This window comes from Erigeron canadensis, chromosome 4 (genome assembly GCF_010389155.1).
Source record: "Erigeron canadensis isolate Cc75 chromosome 4, C_canadensis_v1, whole genome shotgun sequence".
Taxonomy (NCBI): Eukaryota; Viridiplantae; Streptophyta; class Magnoliopsida; order Asterales; family Asteraceae; genus Erigeron; species Erigeron canadensis.
Genome location: NC_057764.1, coordinates 43738525 through 43760812, shown reverse-complemented (window position 1 = coordinate 43760812; position 22288 = coordinate 43738525). Strand labels below are relative to the sequence as shown.

Below are 22288 nucleotides of genomic sequence, written 5' to 3'. Positions count from 1 at the left end.
ATCGCAACCTTAAACTTATTTGGAAGAAAAAAAAAATGGACCTTTGAAGCATTGAATCACAGGAGATTTTTTCTTTCTCACCGCCTAAACATAAAAATTACTAACTTCAAGAATTAAATTGTCACATCATCGTCCGTAACAAAAACCGCTTAATTCAATTCATATCATCATCATATTCCAAAAAAAGAAGAGAAAGAAAGAAAAAAATGAAAAATAAACTAGTTTTATTGCAATATACCCGGCCATTGAATGAATTTGTTATTACCAGGCGGTTACAACATATAAACATAAAACACACCTCCTTTTACAAATCAAACTCATCATCCACACGAAATTCATAATAACAACAACGATTCTTACAATCATATCATCAAACACTTGAACAATTCATTCTCAACACACGATTTAATTCAAATTGAGCCGAGTGATTTCTTCGATCTCTTTCTCCTTGACCGTCAAATACTCATCCCTTTCTTTCAACCACAACTCCCCAAACTCGCAATCTTTCCACTCTTCAAACCACGGTCCACCCGACGTATAATGTATGGCTTTCGGGTAATATATATCCTGATCACCCACATTATTATGCCCAACCAAAAAATTCCAAACAAATGGAACTTCCCCGATTTCCTCATCATCCAACCACATAAACCTATGCAGATACGCCCCCGATTCGACGTTCACTTTCTCCGGTGTCAAAACCTTATTTTTGACATGTCCGCAATTATACAACACCATTGAACTCCAATTCTTTCTTGGATAAACCGTTTGCACCACCCCGTCCATTTTCGTACTTTCTTTCGGCGTGTAATCATGTTTAACACACATCACGGCGTATTTATCATCAACATAATCAAACAGTTCCTTCACATCACCTAAATACAAGAAATCACAATCCACAAAAACCGCCCACCCTTCATACCCCGCTAAAAACGGGGTCAAGAATCTCGTGAATGAGAACTCGGTGCTTTCTAGTTTGTTACGTTCCCGCCAGAAATAACCATTTTGGCGTAATTCGGGTTGTTTGATTGGGATCACTTCAACGGGTATTGAAGATCTTTTCAAGATGGAGTAACGGCATACCTCGTATGCTATGTCTTCACGTGTGTCGTAACCTACGAATATCCGAAACGCTTTCTTGTGATTGCCGTTGTTGCTGTTGGTCATCACCACCGACATTTCCTTTATTGAAATATATATATATAAACCTGTAATAAACATCGAAAATGAAAAGTTATACTCCATATATATATAATATAATATAATATATAAAAGAAAATAGTACTCTTAAAAATGAATGTAGAAAAAAAAAAAAACAGGAATTGTGGGAAAATGGGGAATGGATTACGTTGCGGGTGATGGAGGAAAGGGTTCAAATTAATTAAGAGGTGAGTGAGTGAAGTAGCAAGTTTTGATGTGAATAATTTATTAGTTTAGGCCCGCTCTATTTTGAATGGGGCATATTAGAATGAGTGATATGAATAAGGATTCTCTAAAGTTAATTTCAACGTAAAGTCTCTAAAGTTAATTTCAACGTAAAGTTGAAAGCATTTTAACTTATGGATTAAAATTAAAGGTCAAGATTCAAATATCATATTTGAATTTTGACCCTTGATTTTAATTCAAGGATTGAGATTAACAATTTTATCAAACTTTATAGGATCTCAATCCCTATGATATAAGCTACTTGCTGTAAAAATAATATATATATATATATATATAAATATAATAAATAAATTATTATATTTATATGAGTGATGCTTATTTGTAAAATAAACATTAAAAAAAAGAAACTACTCAGTGCCGTCTTCTGCGGGTTTTGAACCCTAATACCTCGACGGTGTATGGGGGAGGTTAAGATGTAGACATACCTTATCTCTACCTAAGTAGGAAGGTTGCTTCCATTTTCGACCTAAATGGTAGAAAAGACTCTCCAACCTTTGCATGGGATAAGGATCAAACCCATGACCTCTGTGTCAGGGTGTTTACCATTGATCCAACCATCCAAACATTAAAATAACATAAATAAGATAAATATTTGATCGATACACTGATATACGAAGAATTTCAGATAAAATAATTTTTTTTAACAGCGACTTAGTAGTTAGCATTCGAAAAACCACAATGACATCCAATCAGGCTGTATCCGGTGCTTGAACCACACATGTCTGGGATGAAACCCATGACTCTCGATCAAGATTATTTATTTATTGTTTTTGATGATTAGTTATATGCAAATTCGATAGTTTACTACTCGTATTAGATCTTTAAAATTTAGATTTTAGTACTACTAATAGTCTAAACGTGATACCCATTTCTACTAAAATACTAGAGAGTTAAACAAATAAATGTGATATAATTAATTAAATAAATGTTGTAGTAGTTATTGTAATTTGTAAGTTCAACGATCGAATGGCACTCATTGTAATTTCACGTATAGTCTAGCTCACCTACGCTGGCACTTATTAGTCATTGGGTCATTGTGTGTAGTCCGCCCGAGGTCCATGTGGGAATAGAGAAATCGCCGAGTTATTTTGATATTTTATATTTGAAATTTAATATCTTTTGAATTATTATTTTAATAAAGTTACAACTTTTTTTCTTTTGTTAATAAGTTACAACTTTTTTTAGACATGTGAGAATAAAATATCATTACGCAATGTTTAGACTATGTTGTTTTAACTGAGTCTATGCTTGAGAGCTCTTTCATCTATTACTTAGTAGGAGGAAAAACATTTTATTAGTCCGTCCAAAGGCATTTTGTAATATAAAATTTTAATCATTTTCCTTATATTTATGTTATGTAGGGGTGAGTATGGGCTGGTTTTTGCCTAAAATTGAAACCCGAATCGATACATTCGGTTTTTAGAAAACCAAAACCATTGGATTCGGTTTTTGTTTTGTTCGGTTTTGTTGGTTTTCTAGTTCGGTTTAGATCGGTTTCGGTTTTTGTTTCAGTTTTTTATAATTATTTTTTTTTTTACTTTTTTTGTTTATTATGTTATAAATTTAAGTTTCAAGTTTTAAGAAAAAAAAAATTATATAAAAACTAAAATATAGAGATGTCTTTTATTAACTAATTATATTTTATAGGTGTTAAAATTGGTATAACTTTTATAAAACAAATTGCTTTTATTGTACGTTTTCATCTAAAATATACAATTTATATAGATTTGTACACTAAAAAGACAAAAAATTTAAATGATATTAACACATTTACAAATTATAAGTAATAAATATAAATGTAATATGATATAAATATAAAATACATAAAAGTATATTAATTTTGGTTCGGTTCGGTTTTTGATCGGTTTTTTGACATATGAAAACGAAACCCGAACCGATCCATTCAATTATTAGAGAAAACAAAAACCAAACCAATGGTTTTTGTTCGGTTTTTGTTTTTTTGTTTTGTTTTTGCTCACCCCTAATGTTAGGTGGACATTTTATGGTTAATCGCACGATTATTCTAAAAAGTGTTATGTCACCAAATGTTTATGTTAAATTCTTATCTAATTAATTACATGTTATTAAGGGTTTAATCCTTTTGTAATTAAATACAAAATTCTCTTACTTGTAGCTATACATATGTTTATAAAGTTAAAATGTGATATTATATTGAGGGTTTAATATTGTATATGATCAACTTTCGGTCCATATAATGATGAGTTTTCATTTGGTGAGATACGCACATCAAGCCTATCATATACACTCCATATCAGAGATGCGCAAGAAAATCTCAAGTTCCAAGTCCTCTCCTGGTACCGTCCCGATCCAAATATCAGGAAGTAGTATCGAGTCTCAAGTTAATTTTCTTTTAAAAAACATCATACTTTTCAAAATACTCTTATGGGTCTTTAAAACTTTATTACACTTTTCAAATACTCCGTATATCTTATGGGTCTTTAAAACGTTAGAAATGTGTGTTAGTTGGTAACAAAATGACCTTGTGGACACTAGAAATGGTCTGAAACGGATAATCAAAAGTTTGAAATAATAAACCCGTTTTAATCCAAAGTTGAAACAAGTAAGCATTAGCCCAATCAATCCAACTAGTAACATAAGAACCTAACAGAAACTTGATAAATCAACGACCTAACCAATACTTTATTTATATCAACCAAATCATTTGATCTCATCTTTATTTCTACACTTACAGCACATCATTTTAGAAAACGCAATGGCCAAACGCCATTCGTTTATCAGTAATTCCTCAACATAGGTAGAGCATTGTTAGGTGGGTGAAATGAGTTTTGTGAAATGAAGATGAAAGCAAATGAACCTTTAATAATAGTAGTGAAATTTATAGGTGGAAACTTAGGACGCGTTTGGTTCACATAATGTTTTTTGAAGGAATGGAATCTATCAAAGGAATTGGAATTTGAAGGAATAAAATTTGACGGGATAATGTTTACATTTCTACGGAAATACGGAATGTTATTCCTCCTTCTTTGAACAACCAAACGCACTAAGAAATGAAATTCAATTCCAATTCCATCAAATTCTGTGAACCAAACGTGCCCTTAGAGTATCAAAAGTGAGGCTTATATTAGAAACCCACTTAAGACATCTTGCGCCATGTGAAATGTCATATAGGAAAGAAGCCCCATCTTTTTGGTGAAATGTCATTTAGGCATACATTGGATATTGTGAGGTATATTGTGTATTAACCGTAAATTTGTAGGTAAAAAATTAAGCCAGTAGAAAAATCAGTCATTCAGAATGTTATATATAACATATTGGTTCTTTTAACTAGCTACGACTTCAAGTATGAAAGTTGGATATAACCAGTTTGTAACATTAGCAACGAAGAAAGAATAATATGATTTACCATACATCACTCGAATGAGTACAAAGGCTAAAATCGATCAAATATCATCTTTATCGTAAAATTCAGTTGCCAAAATTTTTGCAAATAAATATAGCATGTATACAACATTAAAAAAAAATTAAAAACGAAAAGAAAACAGGAAAACACAGTACAACATACTCTCAAGATTCTGGACTATAATTAAAAGGCAACAGCTCGGGGAGGTAGTCTCTAACCACATAAACTTCAGGTCCAATGCTCTTTGGTATATCAAAAGTTGTTTCCAACTTCCATATGTTGGAATAGACTCGAGCGGACACAAGAAACTTTAGATCATACACATTTCAAAGGAATTGTTATCCCATGAACAAAAGAAGACTGCTTTGAGCATGAAAAATAATAGTTTTGTTCTTTTGACATGGGCTCTGGGAACTCATCCTACAACCGCAACATGCTCTAATCCTACAGATTCTGATCAAGGGTCATTTTAGATGGCTAGGTTCTTCAAGGCGTCCAAATTTTCTACTTTACCATTCGATGAGAATTCAAGACTTCCATTTTCAGCATTCTCATGTACCTGTTGAGGGGTCTTGTTTGCAGTTAGAGTAGAGCAGAGTCTGCCTTCAAAGTAGGTTGAGTATGGAAACTCCTCTGCACATCGATTTTTCCATCCTACAAAAGAACCAACCTAAGATACAGATCCAGCGGCTAAAAAATATGCATACATTAATAAAGAGATGGTAAAAGATTACTCAGTGCAGCATCTTGATCATCAAAAGTAGCCACCAAAATTTTGTGAACTACAACACAATCTTTCAGGATCCAATCTTTCACTGGTCCAAGCGATCCATTACTAATTCAGTAAAGAAAAGCATTTAGTATTAAATGAGTGCTAACTTTCATTAAATTTCACACGGGTGATGAAATTCGTTGAACAAATTTGGTTTACCTGGAAGCTAGGTTATTGGATGATTCTTCGATCAATTTGATGGCTTCCGCCTTCTTGTTTGGTTCTAAACAATAAACCATCTCAGCTGCTGCAGCTCTGTGCATCAAGGAATCTGCAAAATCAACGGCATAGTGTCTTGAAGGTGTAAGAAAGTTGTGATACTATGCACAAGGAATCATGAAATTACTAATGTAGATGGGAGTTGACCTTTATGTTGCTGGAGAAAAACATTGTTTGCCTCAATCAGAGATTTATCTTGCAGCTGACTGAAAAAGTCAGAGACATATTTAACAACAAATGACTTCAGAAACAGGCGTGCATGTATTAGAAATGCAAAAGATGCACAAGAATGATTACCTAAAGGTCGGTCGTTCTGCGTCTAGGACGCCAGAAACGAGTTTTTCAGCATCAGTTGTAGGAGCCGGCCGTGATGCCACTTTATGGAAGAATCTTATCTGTGAAACCCGCAATTACAATCAACATTTCACCTTTTACAAATTATAATACAAAGACCAAATATAAATTTGATATACACATGTGTGATTATCACAGATATTTAGGCAAGAAATTTTGATTATTTACTTCGTTAGGTTTGAGTGACGTACCAAGCAGCGATGAGTGTCTGGGTGTTCAGCATCTAGTTGTACCAGGTGCTTCAAAGCCTTGTTAAAATGGAAGAGTAATCAAAGGGTTAGCTTCTAAACCAACCAAGGTAAAATATAGTGCCTAAGACAATAACAAATATTAAAGTATAGTCTGTTTGCAATAGGTAGCAACTTTGAACCACTTATGGATAATCTTTTTCCTCTGATGAGTCAAAGGAATAGATTAAAAAATTAACTAGATTCCGAACGGGCCAGGGGTCACCACAAAGTGCAGACAAAATGCATTAAAGCTACTAAGATTATATTAGTCCAAATCAGATTACCCATGTTGCCACCTCAAACGTTTACCAACAAAATTAACCCAGAAAATATAATGCAAAAAAAAAGAAGATGAAATGGGTTACCCTGACATAATGCACTATAAGATTAACTGAAAGAAAGTTGCTATCTAAGTTTCCTCGCTATAAATAAATTACCTGCAAAGCAAGCAGGATCTTTTGCTTCCTCATATTAACTTCAAATGAAAGTAAATGTGTCTCCAAGAAATCGGATGAATGCTTCTGAAGCAGTTTCAGGTACTTACCAGCTTCCATTAAAGGATCTTCAATCTAGATCAAATAAAATGTCAAGTACTGTCCACAAATTTATTGTTTTCAAATGTGTATGTACATACATGACATATGTTTGAGAGTGAACAAAAAAAAATTTTATTTCTAAGTGTCTGTATATATGATTTCTGTTTGTGTATATACACCCACAAAAAACATTCAATAAATCTCTGTAGCTCAAACTAACACAACTGCATTTCAAGATAGAAAAGAAAACCTGCAATAACTTCTCTCCGTGTGGATCTGGATCAACAGGCTTTACATTGCGTTTTCCAGACTTGGAAACACCACCAACGTTTATTTCTTCATTCTTCACTTCTGCCTCCTGTGGGAACATCAAAAAATGTCACGCGGAAGACAAGACCTCTCAAACTTAAATCTGTCAGAATGAAACTTAACAAACTGAATATACTTTTTTGGCTCGTGCTTCAGCCTTTCTCTGTTTTTGCCTCAATTTCTTCTTCTGGGAAGCAGGCAATTTTGCTAGTTCGTCATCTTCTTCTGTTGATGACTTTGGAGGAGAATCATACAGCTTAATGTAGCATCTGCATCATTCAATGAGGCACAAAGATAAGATTTGTCATGCAAAAGAAATTAAAAGGTCAAAAGAGACAAATATAGCCAACTTTTCTTCACCTTATAGCTCCAACTGCTGCTTTCCGAAAGTATGCATGAGCATGAAGCCGGTCTTGGAATCTTAACATTTCAATATAGGAGCGTAGAGTCATTTTTCTTAAGCAATAAGAATGGAAATCGAACTGGTCTTCGGTTATATCTGCATAATGCTTCTCAACAGCCAAGAACTTTTTCAAAGCACGTCCAAGTTCACCCTGGCGAATATAACTTTCCCCGGAAGCAAGTTCATACCTTTGAATGGAGACACATTCAGTAAACTTCCTATCATTTTGTTCACCAAATATTTGGGATCAAGTTGTAAGAAACACTAACCACATGCACTGCATGTCATGCAGGTTATTATGTTGTTCGCCATCTTTTGTGAACAATACAGCTGTCTTTTCCGCAAGTGAAACCTACCAAATTTCATATAAACCAAATTTCACAATCAAAAATTGTAAACTAATGTGTATCTTTCATATAGAGAAGAGCAAAAGCTATTTGAGTATACCTGATCAGCCTGCAGCATTCTTTTAACACATTGACTATTTACATAACGATCTGCAAGATCCATACACCTAGCCTCATCTGCCAATGCAGCTGCTGCTGCAAAGTCCCCAGCATGTTTTAATATTTTGCTCTGCAAGAAAACAAACAAGCACTATCCATTAGGTACTGCATATGTCTATCAAATTATTTAGTATTTGTTGCTTACTCACCACATTCATTTTTCATTGATTCAGGTAATACATATATACTAGGGTTTGGAATAAATATGGATTTGAGGGAACGTTTATGGAGGTAGATATTTAACTCCTAAAAATTGAATATCGCACACTTTCACTGTATTTACGTTGAAACCCCAAATACGCACTAAATAAATAGCTGTATTTTATTGCTTATCTTAGATCAAATTCTTACTTTCTTAGAGTTTTATTAACTACCTAATTAGCGAATTTGTTACTCTCACTGAAATGCACATCAACCCACAGACTTATTCATATAGTCAGATTACATAAGGTTATGAAGAAATATTTATAGACTAAAGGCAATAAGTATAAGGTTCCACGAATAAGAATATCTGTGTAAACGAAGAGAAAAAAGATAGTCAGCAGACCTTTACAGAATATAAATCAATAACTGTTGGAGTATGTTGCATAGCCTCCTCGATTTTAACAAGAGCCAAATCATATTGGTTCCGTTTATCATAATGCTGCATAGATACAAGACCATAAGAAAGGAAATATACAAAAAAAAAGAAAGTAAAATTAAGTGCAAACAACTTAGGCAGAAAGAACAAACCTGAGCCAAATAAAACAAGGTCCACATGAGCGTTGAAGGTGGCTCCTTTTCTGATCTGTACATAATACATTAGTAGCTTTCAAGTTACGAGATACGATATCCAATACAAGGAAGTTTATGATCCAACTTTACCTTCCAGGGAATCCACCTGTCTTTTTAAGTGATTCCTCCAAACTAAGCACCAACTTTTCAAGAATATTAGCCTGTAGAAAAAGGTCAAGATGCGTCAAGAACTCAAGATAATGCTAAATTCTAAAAACTTCAAAGAGGAAGCTAGCACAAACCTTTCCAGCATGTTCATAGAGAGGAGAAAGGTCAGAGAACAGTGAAGGAACTCCCTACAATTGCAATTAAGAGAAGCATTAATTTGCATCCACAACAAATATCATAAAAGCAATGTTGTGATTCTGAATAACTGTACCTTTGTTAAAAGAGGCCTAACATAATTATCCGCTGCATCCCAAAACTTTTGAGCATCCAAAAAATCTAGAGGGATCCTCTAAAAAAAATGTTGTGACTTTAAAACTTTGTTCATGGTCTTGAAAGGAATATCCTTTTGAAACTTGGAGTAGAAATTTACTCACCTTAACAGCCGAAGACCAAGTGTATTGCTCCCCGAGAGATTTGTAAAGAGTATCCAACTTATCTATTTCTTCTGGGGAATATTGGCCAGTCTCTGAATGCAGTCCAACACACTTTTGCAACCCTTCATAATATCTAAAAAAACAAATATCACAAACAGCTCAATCAATACTGTATTTTTAACAATGAGAATACTATAAAACAAGACATAGATAACAGAGTCTGTTTCTGTATACTTATAGTTGTCAGGATTCATTGTAAGTAGCACCCTGTAGAGCTTTTCACCTTCCTCGAGACAATTAAGCTTAACAAGGAGAGAAACCTCTTCCTCCTTGTAGGATAGTTTATCAACCTGTTCCGAAATATGGGATAATATATTTAAATGAAGCCACTAAAAAAAAAAAAATATCACAAACAGCTCAATCAATAATATAATATAAACTTACAATTTTGAACTCTTTTCTACGCAACTCCTTAAGAGCTTTCTCAAGTAAGCCACATTCCTCCAATAAAGATATCTGGATGGCCATTGGCGTAAAAAATTATCAAAAGTGAGTCTTACAATCATAAATAACTAAAGTTTCATGATGCATCATTACCAAGAACTATTACTATACCTTGTATAACAGCATTTCCCCATGCTCACAACGTTCGCTTTCTGGAGGATAATCCTCCTCCAGAGTCCCTTCATATGCTTCCAAAATATCAATTGCTTTTGATGCACTTATAGGCAAGAAAAGCAAAGAAAGAAATTACTACCATAACCAGTATTATAAAAGCAACACTTTAAATGATACTGTATGATGAAAATACAACTAAAGTGCCAGTAAATTAACATTCATCAACATATATGGATCTTAAAAAGAATTACTCCGTATAATATTTCAAAACAAGAATAATGCTTAATCACTTCAATATCATTAAAAAGAAAAAAGACGACGGCCTACTTTGAGTTTAGATGATGAGAAACTGCAAAACCAATCCAATTCATCCGATGATTAGGTTTCAGAGTCAACAGCTGTTGTCTTGTTTCAACAAAACCAGCCAGATCACGCATTTGTGCCTATAATCAGATGTGTAAAGAATACGTCAGCTAACCAAAAAAAAAAGCTACAATCATTACTCATCTTTAAAGACGTCATTGCTAATGAACTAGGCCCTTCTCTTGAAGCAAAAACCATCAATTATCTGAGACCAACTTTAAGGGTCCATTTGCTCACCAGGTATAAAGTTACACAGCTGTTTCAATGCAACTCTTCTAACAATGCAGAACCACGAAAAGGCAGAATAAACCAAGACGCCACGGGGAGCTTGAATAGGCCATGCCATAACATATGTGAAACGATATGACTAAGTTGCTAAGCTTCAAGATATTGACTTTTTATAACTACCCTATTTAGAAACTTAAATATTACCTAATTTACTAGCGATGCATTTATATGGGCAGTGGACACAACTCACAATAGTTTCTAATAACGAGATGGCAAGTTACTAGAAGTAGATGAAAACAACAGTACACTTTTAGATTATCTATACCTGTAAAAGCGATAGGTCCCTAAGTATTTCAATGTTGTCAGGATCAATCCTCAGCGCATTCCTATAACACTTAATTGCTTCCCTGTAATCTCTATCTGACCGGTAGAGAAGACCATAGACGTGCCAGCAGACATGGCTCTTCAGGTCATTCTGCAGTTATAAAATGAAATGAAATGTCATAATGTGTTATAAAGTGATTTCAAATAAGAACACTTTGATTTACGATTTTGAAAGATTCCCAACCTTCAATCCTAGCCGTACAAGCTCATATGCTTCTTGCTTACGGTCCATGCAGTTCAACGTTAATCCCTTCATCGAGAGAGTTTCTAGTAACAAATAGAGGATTAAGAGAAGAATATAAGACAAGAGCATAAATCTATGACTTTAAATATAGAAACTGTAGCCATACTACCCAGAAATTTCCAACAATGACCAACGTAGAAAATAGAACTTTAGATAAAACTGTTCACAAACCTCCATGATTTGGGAATTTCTTCAATATAGTATCTGCCGCCTTCAAACCCTTTTTATACTGTTTCGTTTCATATGATTTCTGTCAAAGAAATCAAAAGAACAAGCATCATTTATTTGGTGAACAACTTTTTACAAAGATATAGTTCTGGTTACAAAAGTACAGCAGTATCAAAGCAACGCAAAAACAGGCTACAAGCAAGTGACCAAGCACCGTTAAGGGTTGAGACTGAGGTATAGGGAAGTTTATCTGGTTTTATACCAAAAGATTATAAATCTATTCAATGATCGAAGAGGCAAAGAAATGACTTATACGTGGTTTCTATAGATCAAAAGAAGATACATGATTGTGCATCCAGGCTTCATTATCTAATAATATACTCACAATAAGATAGGTTTAGACTAGATCAAGATAGGTCAGGAGTAGGTAATCCAATCGAAGAGCCAAATGTCCTAAAAGGAAGGAGTGTAGAAAGATCTTGAAAAGCAGGTTCATATAACCCAAGTTACATGTAATTGAATATATGTACAGTGGCAAGGAAAATGGTGTGCTCATGTGATGACAGGACAGAGTCTTTTGCTCTTTCCTAAAGCTTTAATGGGCACTTGCATTTTGGAGTTCAGGTAACACACAAGATGACTGCTTTTCACGTATTATATCATTTTGGCTGATGATACAGGCGGCATATTGCAGTGATAGATGTCCAAAGATCAATCAATCAGATTAAAAAGTAACTTCAAGTCACGTCCTTTAAGATGTTAGGGAACACAATTAAGAAGGCAAGTCCTGCTTTAGCAGTTTCTTCCATAGTCGTGCTCGTGCATTATATAGAGACTCGAGATCAAATAAAAAAAACTAATATCTCCAGAACCTCCAAAACTAATCAGAACTTTATAATCGGATAATGTAAGTCGACAAAACCACATAAGAACACGATTTTATATATCTGTTAAAGCGTCCCATAAGTTCACACCATTGAGTAAAAAAAATCACATTTTTTAATTAATCCATAAGTACATCCATGAAGTTTTTGAGGATAGTTATTTCATAAACATAGCATATACCTCAACGGAGGTACAAAGCTGGAAACTTTGCGTATTTATCAACTTACATTATCCAAATTCAAAAATCGAATGGTTGTTACAAATTCTAAGGTTTGTTACCGCAACCACAATGGGTTATTACTAACTCGAAAACTTAGTCGAAACAACTATTAACAAATTCTCATCAGCATAATCCATTATATATAATAAAATGCACACACACACCACTAATTACACATTTAATTAATAAATATGATAATACATAATGCAATACTGTTAGATTAAACAATAAAAAATCAATATATTCTATATAATATATATATAACGATACATATGTGTGTATAATAAGTAGGGCTTACAACGATGAGTTTGAAAAGATTGGCTTCTTTAGGAGGAAGAGAAGCGCCCATTGTGTGCTGAAATTTCTAGAGAGAGAAAGTGTAGTGAGAGAGAAGGATTTGATTGGGGTTTCTATAAAGTATAAATTTTATTTGAGGGGTTTTATAAGGAGGGGGACGGACGGACGGACGGACGGACGGACGTGGAAGATATAGCTAGGAGATGAATGAATGAGAGAGGGTGGGGGTGGGGGTGTGGGCGTTAGTTTATCTTCTGCAACCCTACGGTGAAGGGAGTGTGTTTGAAGCTTTTTGCTCCTTTAAGGGTTTTTTTTCTAACTTATGTTTCTAATCAACTAGAGATTATCGATTCGGTCAATTTATACGGATTTTGATACATTATCTGAGTTACACGCTGCGTTTAGTCGAGGAAAACATATTTTGTTTTCTATTTTAATTTTTTAATAAAACATTGTTCAAATTGTATATTTCTTAAAATTGTCTTCCATGAAAACATAAAACAATTTCCCACTTTTTTATGTAAAATTAGAAACATATTATTTTTATTGTCTTTTGTTTTTCGTAAAAACACTTTTTAAAATTTTGAATAAGATAGAAAAACTTCTTTCATTTTCAGAAAAATTAAAAATTAGAATATATTTTTTACAATTAAACACGCCTTAAATGTTTATATGATTTGTTACATGTGTTACACGTATAAAAATTTAGATAACCCAAACAGTTCCATATTATCTGATACTTTATACTTTATATAGGTATGTATGTTTGTTTTTTTAACATTAGACTATTTTGGAGCTTTTTATTATGGATATTAAAATTAATATTCACATCATTATTATTTTGGATATATCAATAAAAAAACAATAATTTATGCATACTTCATAATTATTTATTACATAATTTAATAAATAACATCAATCTTATTAACCATTTTATATTTGCAGAATTCGATTGTCATCTTCCATTTTAACTTTATATTTTACACGTGTGCCTTTTCAATGAAATTAACTGGTAAACTGCCAAAAAAGATTTCCCCTTCATTGAAGAAACAAATTACTGATACCATATTCATTGATTCGTGGTAATTTACCAAATTCACATCTTGCTTGATGCCTTGATACAAGGTTCATGATCAAAACATCAAAACTCGTAGTTAATACAAAACAATAAAAAGTCATGATTGAGTTACACTAAAATCTTGTAATGATGATTTTAAGAGTTTCAATATGTAGCAAAATTAGACTCTCCTTGCAAAAAAAGAAATATACATGCTGCAAAATTAGAAGTCATCCAGTGGATATAGTTCAACTTAGTTTGAGCTTTAGTTTAGCAAATAACTAGGAAAAAATGTAGAGATTGTTGGCCTGATATAATTAGCGTTTGCATATTACACCACAAGACTTGTAATGTCAAGAAGGAGAATCGACATTTCTTTGGTTTTTCTCAAGATTAGTTCTAGTGTTCTACAGAAGGAACCAACTCACTTATACAGTTAATACCATAGAAATTAGACTATTAGGAGAGAGGGTCTATAAGAAGGGGGGGAGAGAGAATACAAAGTTACCTTTTATTGCAAAACCCATTGTAGGGAAGAAGAAACACAGTTACCCCACTGGTATAAGTCATGCAATAAGATATAGAAACGACAAACCTCAATAAAGACGCCAAAACACACTGCAAAATAGATTGGCAATTCAACCCCCAAGCACAAGTCAATCCTCAAAAGTCGGAAATAAGAAATACAGGAAAGGAGGTAAAAACATAAAATAGCTACGAGAAAAGTTCCACTACACTCGACGACACAAAGGAACTGCACCAAATCTCTTGTTCTTTTACTATTTTCCCAAATATAAGCCTGCCAACAACTTTCAAAAGCTTTCACAAAAGAAAAGAAAGAAACAACGCCAAAAAAAACCTGCAATCAAAAACAAGTATGTAAGCATTCACAATTGTTGTGTTATTTCTTCAAGCATTATATGAAACACCATGTACTCAAGTTCTTTATATACCTCGCATCCAAAAAAAAAGTCCTGCTACCTGTCAGACTGCATTCTTTTGTTATAAAGGATACAGCACGAGCAGGCGTTTCAAACATATACCTAAGTGTACAGAGAAATATTAATATTGTCCTCCCACAATTGCAGTGAATAATTCAAAAGTACACATATATAATAAACAAATAAGTTAAGCTTACTATACAGATGTTAACCGTATCTGAGAGGCAAAGTTACCTTAAATAATTGGGAAATACTACAGCTGCCCAAAGTGCTCCAGGAGGACACTGGAGGACACAAACGGCCTAACGCCTGCAGCACCAAAAGTACCACGCAGAATTTCAGATATTCAGTTTGGAAAGTCATCTTTATCAGCAATATTGAATAGGTTTTGACCTATTTAATACTTCACTTGTCAAACTTCATTTCGGTGTATCTGCACAGACAGCAAACAAAAGTAAAAGATCAATTGTTTGTGGAAAGTAAAAACACTATCTGAGGTCAAACTGAATATTCAAAATTTCAAACTTGCCTGCGAGCTTTATTTTGGCGTTGTCTCAACTCATCATTTGCAAGTTCTGCAAAATTTAATAAGATTGATAGCCAAATTTATTAAATTACCAAGAGAGAAGTTACAAAAAGGTTAGTCCATGTGTTCATGTATCAAAAATAACTTAATAACCAGCATTGTGTCTTACCAGGTCTCTGGGAAGGCTTTACTTCACTACCAACTTTATTCGCATTATTGTCTTTGCTGAAAAGAAACCAAATAAAAAATTATTGAGTAAATGAACTTCATGAAACAGTCTGAAGATAAGCCATAACATTTATGTACCTTGTCGGAGGAGGTAATGAAGATGGCTGACCAGATGGGTGAGGATGATAGGCACCATCCATTGTGATATATGGGTAGGTGCCCCCTAGTCCAGCAGTACCTAAAGCTCCAGCAGCACCAGCCAATACAGGTAGCCTAGTGTCACATCATCAAATATGTTGGTACTCAGCTTAAGCTTGTTGATAAACAGCCAAAAAGCTGTGCAAATTTTAGAAATAAGAGATACGGTTATAAAAAGCGAAGTAGAATACCAAGTCATCTCTGAATTTCCCATCCCATTGGGCTGACCAACATAGCCAGGGAATGCCATGCCAACAGCTGGAACTCCAAGACCACCAGCATGCTGGCCTGCAAATTGCATAACTACATGCAAAATCCACACAAAAACATACTCAATACGACAATACCATCATTGCATGTTTGCAGAAGCTAATCAAATAGAAATAAATTTACTACTACACAAATTTTAGCAAATGGCCCTTTACCTGGCAAAAACGTTGGAGCACCAGGAAAATTTTGATCACCCTGATTACCACCAAGGCTTGCATAAGAAAATGCGCTCATACCGCTGCTCGGAACACTGCCTTTTCCTTTTCCAACTAATGCTGTCTTAGAATCGTTGGATTCCGTAGAAGATTCAATTTCTGTAGATTCAACAGCATGTATAGGAACCGACTTTTTAGGTGGAGAAGATGCTCGAGATCCACTAGCCGACCGAGGCACATATTGCTGATTTGAACGAAGCTGGTTTGGAACCCTATTTACTTGACTATGATGAGGCGGCACTGGTTGATAGGCCACTTGTCCAAATGGCATTGAACCTCTCCCGTCGACCCTACTTTGCAAGTTGTTTAGGGGCTTCCCAGCAGTAGAAGAGACTGAATCATCAATATAAAGTTTTCCCATGCCTAAAGAATCATGTGCATTTCTTCCGCGAATATTGTTAGGCTGAGAAATTGGATAATTCTCGGCCATAACAGACGGGCGTGGGCCCCGATTAAGTGCTCCAGATTGAGCATCCTTTTTCTGAGTCATATTTGTTTCTTTATTTGATGAACCAGAAGGATAAAATGGAGGAGAAGCAGAATTCAAATTGGAAGCAACAAGATTTTTCCTAACTGGCACTTGAGCAGATTCTGATGTCGATGTGGCTGCAGATGCTCTTCCTGAACTTGCATATGAGGTTTTCTCTATTGGTTTTACCGACCTATAAAAAATTAGCAATCAATTACTGAGCAAATAATATACCTAACAATAGATAACCAAAATCACGATACTTTTACTTACTGTCTGCTTTGTGCAGAACCCTCAAAATTGTTCGGAGTAGACGGTTGATATCTTCTAGGGCCCCGCCCTCTCACAGACTTTGGAGCATTAGTTTGATTGTTATTGTTGTACACCTTAGGCCTGTTTCCTCGTGCAACTGCACGATCTTCTCCTCGACTTCTTCCACGGCCGCGATTTCGTCCCCTCGAACCCCTCCTGCCCTGATAATACATAACATATCAGAACAAAAAACCAACAGAGTGAAGAGCCATAAAAAAACACACACACACCCAGACATACTTAAGATTTAAGAAGCAATAGTTCACCTCATCATAATGTCTTTCCTGAGTCAATTCCTCAAACTTGTCATGCCCCCATTTTCTGTCATCTCTCAACTCCCACAACTTCCCCCTGCCAAGACTTCGCCTAAACATCATATCAACGAAACGTTGTCATTTAAATATCATTATCCAATGTTACAGAAGTACTAATAAAGGATTGTTATACATATGATTGAATATTGGAGAGTAACTAACAACAGACTAAACACAATATATGTACTTCAAGTGCTAAAGAAATGATACACTGAAAAACTGGCAAAAAAAAAGCATTGTTCTGATATTAATCTAAAACACAGAAAAAATTATGTAGTTTCAGATTTAGTTTTGTGGCACATATTATAAGAGAAAAAAATCTTCAGGCAGAGACACAAGCAAAAAATTGTCTACCAATAGGCAAGATCTTGAAACTTAAAATGTCCTTTTTGTTCACGAAAGATGACATTTCCAATAATCTTATCAATTAAGCTGACATCTCTTTTATCATATTTATTTAAATTACAGAAGGTCTGAATAGAAGGCTTCAAATGGTAGTACAACTACTTTGGAATTTGGATAGCAACAAACAAATACTCGTATTCAATATAATTGTCGCAACTTTGCACACCGTATCTTTGAATTATTATGTGTGTATTGACCACATTTCTTATTCATAACATTTGTCCATATGAATCTTAAAATGATCATGACATAAAAAAAAAAAAGATCATGACAAATAGGGCCAAAAAAAGGGGAAAATGGAAGTCCATTTCATAAAATAGATTAGATTATTAATAATTGCCATTAATCCTATCCTTTCTGCATAACGGGAATCAAAGTTGTAAAGTAGGTTCACTAAACAAAATTTGAGACTCTCATTAGCCAACTAGAATCATGCATTACTAATCAAATCAAAGTATAACTCTAGGATCAGTTAAGTCAGATTGTGTTAGCATTCTCTAGAATAAACCCCAAGTTTATATTTCCTCTGTGGATATGGTATACGTTGGTATTTGATAAACACAAGTGGTAACTGGTAAAGAATGAATAGTATGTCTCTGTATGATTTTGTTCCATGAATGTCTACCTTTCGTGTCATACATTTACATGTTCGAGAAATTATTTCGGGAAACGTCTAAATGAATCTATGATAGCAGTAGACTCGAGGTATCAGTATGATTATTAATATGATCCCACACTGATAACAATGCGGGTACATTAATTTTGAATTTCACTTAGATCTACTTGTCAACTGATTTCAAACTGTATGTTTTATTCATCTTTAAAAACGTTAGTCCACTTCCTTATATGAATATCTATCATTCAAATTTGCTGTAGTACAAATTTGACAAACCAATTTTAATGAGACTCCAATAAAGAATACTCTTATAATCTTATCTTGTCATTTATGATTTTAATAGTATAAAGAAACCGGTATGTCACTGTGAGGTCTAACATGAGCTCTTATGTAGGTATACACGGACTACTGATTAAGTGAATAGGGTGAATGGTGACATAAGGTAACAGGAAATCTCAAAAAATATGTATGATATTTGCAAGAAAAATGGCCAATGGTTAAAGTACCACCAACTCCAAAAGAAGAGACAGTAATAATGTTTCTAATAAACATGCAGTTGAGATGCAAATTCAATAAAAGATGAGTACTGTATCTGACAAAGTATTGCACAAAAATTTATCTAGAAAGTAGACTATTTTCCTATTCACCCCCTCCCCCATCTTTTCAGTTTTCATTTATTTCAGAACTTTAGCCTACAATAACCCCATTCCTGTGATAATTTATCTATTTCTAGGTTCTCCGCTAATGTCCATGGCAAGCATTGACGTTGATAAATTGTCGATGAATAATACAGATACATTTCAAATAATCAAATCTAACAAAAGCTGCTAGCTTTAAGTAAATTTCAGTAGTTTTATAACAGTCACGAATTAATGGTGCCAATATCATTCAAAATATGTACCTTTTGTAACCTAATCAATTCAATAAACTTTTCCCCCAACACTCCCCATGCCTGACAAATAACAATAGATCCACATCCTTTCGATCAATCAAAACAAACGTTCAATCCACTAATCAAAAGCCAAATCACCTATATACAAGTATATAACCCAAATACAATAACAAAAAGAACGCCAAAACATTAGAATGCAATCAAAGATGCTAGGTTTTAAGTAAAAGCTCACTATTTCTATAGTATCCATGGCTAACATTGCAAATATCATTCAAAGTATGCAACTGTTCGAAATTTAATTAGTTCAAATGCAATTTCCCTTCAGCACCCCCCACCCAAACAATAAAGGCACATCCTTGGTTCTTTCTACGGTAGCCCACAACTAACATTGCAGACGTCATTCATAGTATGCATCTTTTCACATTCAAATAGTTCAAATACAATCAACACCCCCACCGCGTACGATAATTAAACAATCATATCAGTAACTTTTAGCAAAAAAAAAAAAAAAAAAGATCCCAAAACATTAAAAAACCAATCAAAGATCCTAGCTTTCAATTAAAAGTTCACTGTTTCTACAATAGCCCACAACTAAAGATGCAAATATCATTTAAACTATGTGCCTAACCAGTAACTTTAGCAAAAAGAATCCCAAAACATTAAAAAACTCGATCAAAGATCCTAGCTTTCAATTAAAAGTTCACTATTTCTACAATAGCCCACAACTAAAGGTTCATATATCATTCAAAATATGTACCTAACCAACTAATAATATCAACACACAAAGCACACATTCAATTCATCATTTAAAAATAACACCGATAAATTAAACACAGACGCAGACCTGTGTCTACCAGCAGCCGCACCACCACCACGAGCAGAAGTAGCTCGAAACCGATCATCATGCATATAAAAAGCACCAGCAGTGGGCACAGCAAACGGCTCATTTTCCTTCTTGCCTTCACCTTCCCCATCTGCCCCTTCCTCTTTCTCAACCACATTACCCCCAATTTCATCCCCATCACTCCGTCCCTTGACCGAACCCCCTTCGACAACTTCCTCCCTCACAGCTTCTACTTCTTCTTCCTCAACTAAATCATCATCAATTAAATCATCATATTCATCATCGTCATCATCATAATCAGCAGCAGCACCTTGTCCATCATCATCATCAGATTCATCTTCACCATCTGAAACCCTAGCCCTAAAATCGCCATTTTCTTCTTCTTCTTCATCATCACTGGCTTCCCTGCGCCGCCGCATCTTTAAAGAAAGCTTGGCTTGTTCTGGATCACTTTCATACTCTTCTTCTTCTTCCGCCATAACTAAAAAGGCCTAAACTTGGAGGAGATTTTGATCGGATTTGGGGTTAGTTGAAATAAATATTGAAAAGTAAAATTAACAAGTGTCAGGGTAGGGTGCGGACTTATGGGCGGAATATATATATATATACACACACAGATATAGATATAGATTATTTATTTATTTATATCTATATATGTATATGTATGTATGTATCTATATTGTATTCTAGTTCTAGGGCATATATAAATTTGGGTTGAAATTGGAGACTGGGAAGATAAGGGGCGGTTAGATATATAGAAGTCATATGTAACGACATTAAACCCTTCATGTTCTCTCAAGTTGGCACATTAGACCTTCACACATATTTAGTAAAAATAGTATAAGAAAAAAGAAAATTAAAAAATAGAAAAGGTAAATTAGAAACAAATGGTTTTTTAATATATGTGTCAAGAAGCAGGAGTGGCCATTAATTTTTTTTTTTTTTGAAAATTAAAGTATATATATATTCACAAGTCCTTGCCAAGTGCAAGCGACTAAAATACAACCGAGCTATACAGGTTACAAGAAATTGAAATTTGTCCAATCATACCAATTGATACATGACTGTCTATTCCTATTCTTATACCAAAGATACCCGATAGATTTGATATTGTGAAAAATCTTCAATGGGCAAACCTCTACGTTATTAAACCTTTTATCGTTTCTCGCCTTCCATAAGCACCAACACGTGACCCGGATGATACCGTTATAAACCTTCTTTCCTTTTTTGCTCATGGCTGCATTCTTATGTAAATTGATCAGATCCTTGCATGAGAAGAGAATGGGTTGCCCTGTCTTACACCATGACCTGACCAAACCCCACACCACGTTAGCAATCCTACAAGAGCAAATAATGTGTTCCAAGTCTTCCTCCACTTTGTTGCACAAGTCACACAGCGGGTTTTGCACATTACAGTTTCTACTTCTAAGAGCACACGCCGTGGGAACCCGATCCATCATCAACCTCCACATAAAGATATTGCATTTCCTTGGTACCCATCTAACCCACTTAAAAACCAATCGGCCGCTACAATTTCTGTCCTCGTTGATCAGCTTTTTAACCCCTTTCACAGAGAAAGTATTCCCATCGTCCCCAATCCAAATCCATTTATCAGGGTCATTCGATAAAATAACCCGTTCCACCTGATCATTCAACTTGAACAGCTCCACCGACTCATCTTGGCCCATAGAAGAAACCGACCAGCCCCACTCCCTATTTTCTCCAATTTTCTCATTCACCAAGCATCCCTTTTCTTTCTCGAGCCTAAACAAGAGGGGAAATTCCTCCAAGAGCGGTCTGGGAGTGAGCCACGGGTCAATCCAGAATCTCGTACCCGAACCACTCCCCACCACTCCTCTAATCAGCAAGTTGACATGCGTACCCGCCACCTGGAATTTCTCTAAACTTTTAACAAGGGTCGACCATACACTTGGAATGTATTTATTAAATGGTGTAATCGACCAAACCCTCCTGGCCATTAATTAACGATCAAATAAAACTTAACTAGAAAATTAGAATGGCTCGTATATTATGTTTGTGTATCTTTTGACAAATACTAACTTTTTACTTATCTCTATGAAATTTTATGAATTTATCAATTCAAGATGGGTTGGTAGCGTATTACCAAGAAAAATATTTATAATCTATTAATTATAATCGTGTGTTGGATCATTTAGGAAG

The 22288-nt window shown here is 34.5% G+C and overlaps 3 protein-coding genes across 4 annotated transcripts; all 3 read right to left on the bottom strand.

Moving 5' to 3' along the window:
• Positions 1-207: 207 nt before the first annotated feature.
• On the bottom strand, positions 208-1433 carry LOC122595646 (protein CDI-like). The gene is made up of 2 exons (XM_043768059.1): positions 1349-1433; positions 208-1208 (listed from the first exon to the last, which is right to left on the bottom strand). Exon 2 carries the CDS (start codon positions 1177-1179, stop codon positions 406-408), a length of 774 nt encoding a protein of 257 aa, XP_043623994.1. The 5' UTR covers positions 1180-1208; positions 1349-1433; the 3' UTR covers positions 208-405.
• A 3413-nt stretch (positions 1434-4846) lies between these two features.
• LOC122595273 (N-terminal acetyltransferase A complex auxiliary subunit NAA15-like) lies at positions 4847-13195 on the bottom strand. The gene is made up of 26 exons (XM_043767612.1): positions 12882-13195; positions 11482-11560; positions 11251-11333; positions 11008-11157; positions 10419-10534; positions 10089-10194; positions 9918-9989; positions 9708-9823; positions 9474-9606; positions 9311-9388; positions 9174-9227; positions 9022-9092; positions 8890-8944; positions 8705-8800; positions 8099-8227; positions 7921-8003; positions 7609-7839; positions 7385-7517; positions 7190-7297; positions 6841-6972; positions 6365-6421; positions 6117-6214; positions 5967-6025; positions 5760-5871; positions 5563-5663; positions 4847-5482 (listed from the first exon to the last, which is right to left on the bottom strand). Exons 1-26 carry the CDS (start codon positions 12930-12932, stop codon positions 5298-5300), a joined length of 2688 nt encoding a protein of 895 aa, XP_043623547.1. The 5' UTR covers positions 12933-13195; the 3' UTR covers positions 4847-5297.
• A 1236-nt stretch (positions 13196-14431) lies between these two features.
• Positions 14432-20773, bottom strand: LOC122595765 (protein MLN51 homolog). 2 transcript variants are annotated; one of them, XM_043768201.1, is made up of 12 exons: positions 20108-20773; positions 17303-17402; positions 16998-17197; positions 16196-16917; positions 15962-16073; positions 15711-15845; positions 15574-15629; positions 15408-15453; positions 15272-15311; positions 15113-15187; positions 14891-14980; positions 14432-14796 (listed from the first exon to the last, which is right to left on the bottom strand). In XM_043768201.1, exons 1-9 carry the CDS (start codon positions 20584-20586, stop codon positions 15284-15286), a joined length of 1878 nt encoding a protein of 625 aa, XP_043624136.1. In that variant the 5' UTR covers positions 20587-20773; the 3' UTR covers positions 14432-14796; positions 14891-14980; positions 15113-15187; positions 15272-15283. The 2 variants fall into 2 exon arrangements, with proteins under 2 accessions (XP_043624136.1, XP_043624135.1); XM_043768200.1 differs by having other exon boundaries at positions 15113-15311.
• Positions 20774-22288: the final 1515 nt, after the last annotated feature.

Coding starts and splice junctions, on each gene's coding strand:
- LOC122595765 (XM_043768200.1), bottom strand. CDS start 20,586: ATGGCGGAAGAAGAAGAAGAGTATGAAAGTGATCCAGAACAAGCCAAG. Junction 16,074..16,195: donor TGCTCCAACGTTTTTGCCAG/GTAAAGGGCCAT, acceptor TTTTGCATGTAG/TTATGCAATTTGCAGGCCAG. Junction 15,630..15,710: donor TCATTACCTCCTCCGACAAG/GTACATAAATGT, acceptor GTTTCTTTTCAG/CAAAGACAATAATGCGAATA.
- LOC122595646 (XM_043768059.1), bottom strand. CDS start 1,179: ATGTCGGTGGTGATGACCAACAGCAACAACGGCAATCACAAGAAAGCG.
- LOC122595273 (XM_043767612.1), bottom strand. CDS start 12,932: ATGGGCGCTTCTCTTCCTCCTAAAGAAGCCAATCTTTTCAAACTCATC. Junction 11,334..11,481: donor GAAATTCCCAAATCATGGAG/GTTTGTGAACAG, acceptor ATTTGTTACTAG/AAACTCTCTCGATGAAGGGA. Junction 6,422..6,840: donor AGATCCTGCTTGCTTTGCAG/GTAATTTATTTA, acceptor CATTTTAACAAG/GCTTTGAAGCACCTGGTACA.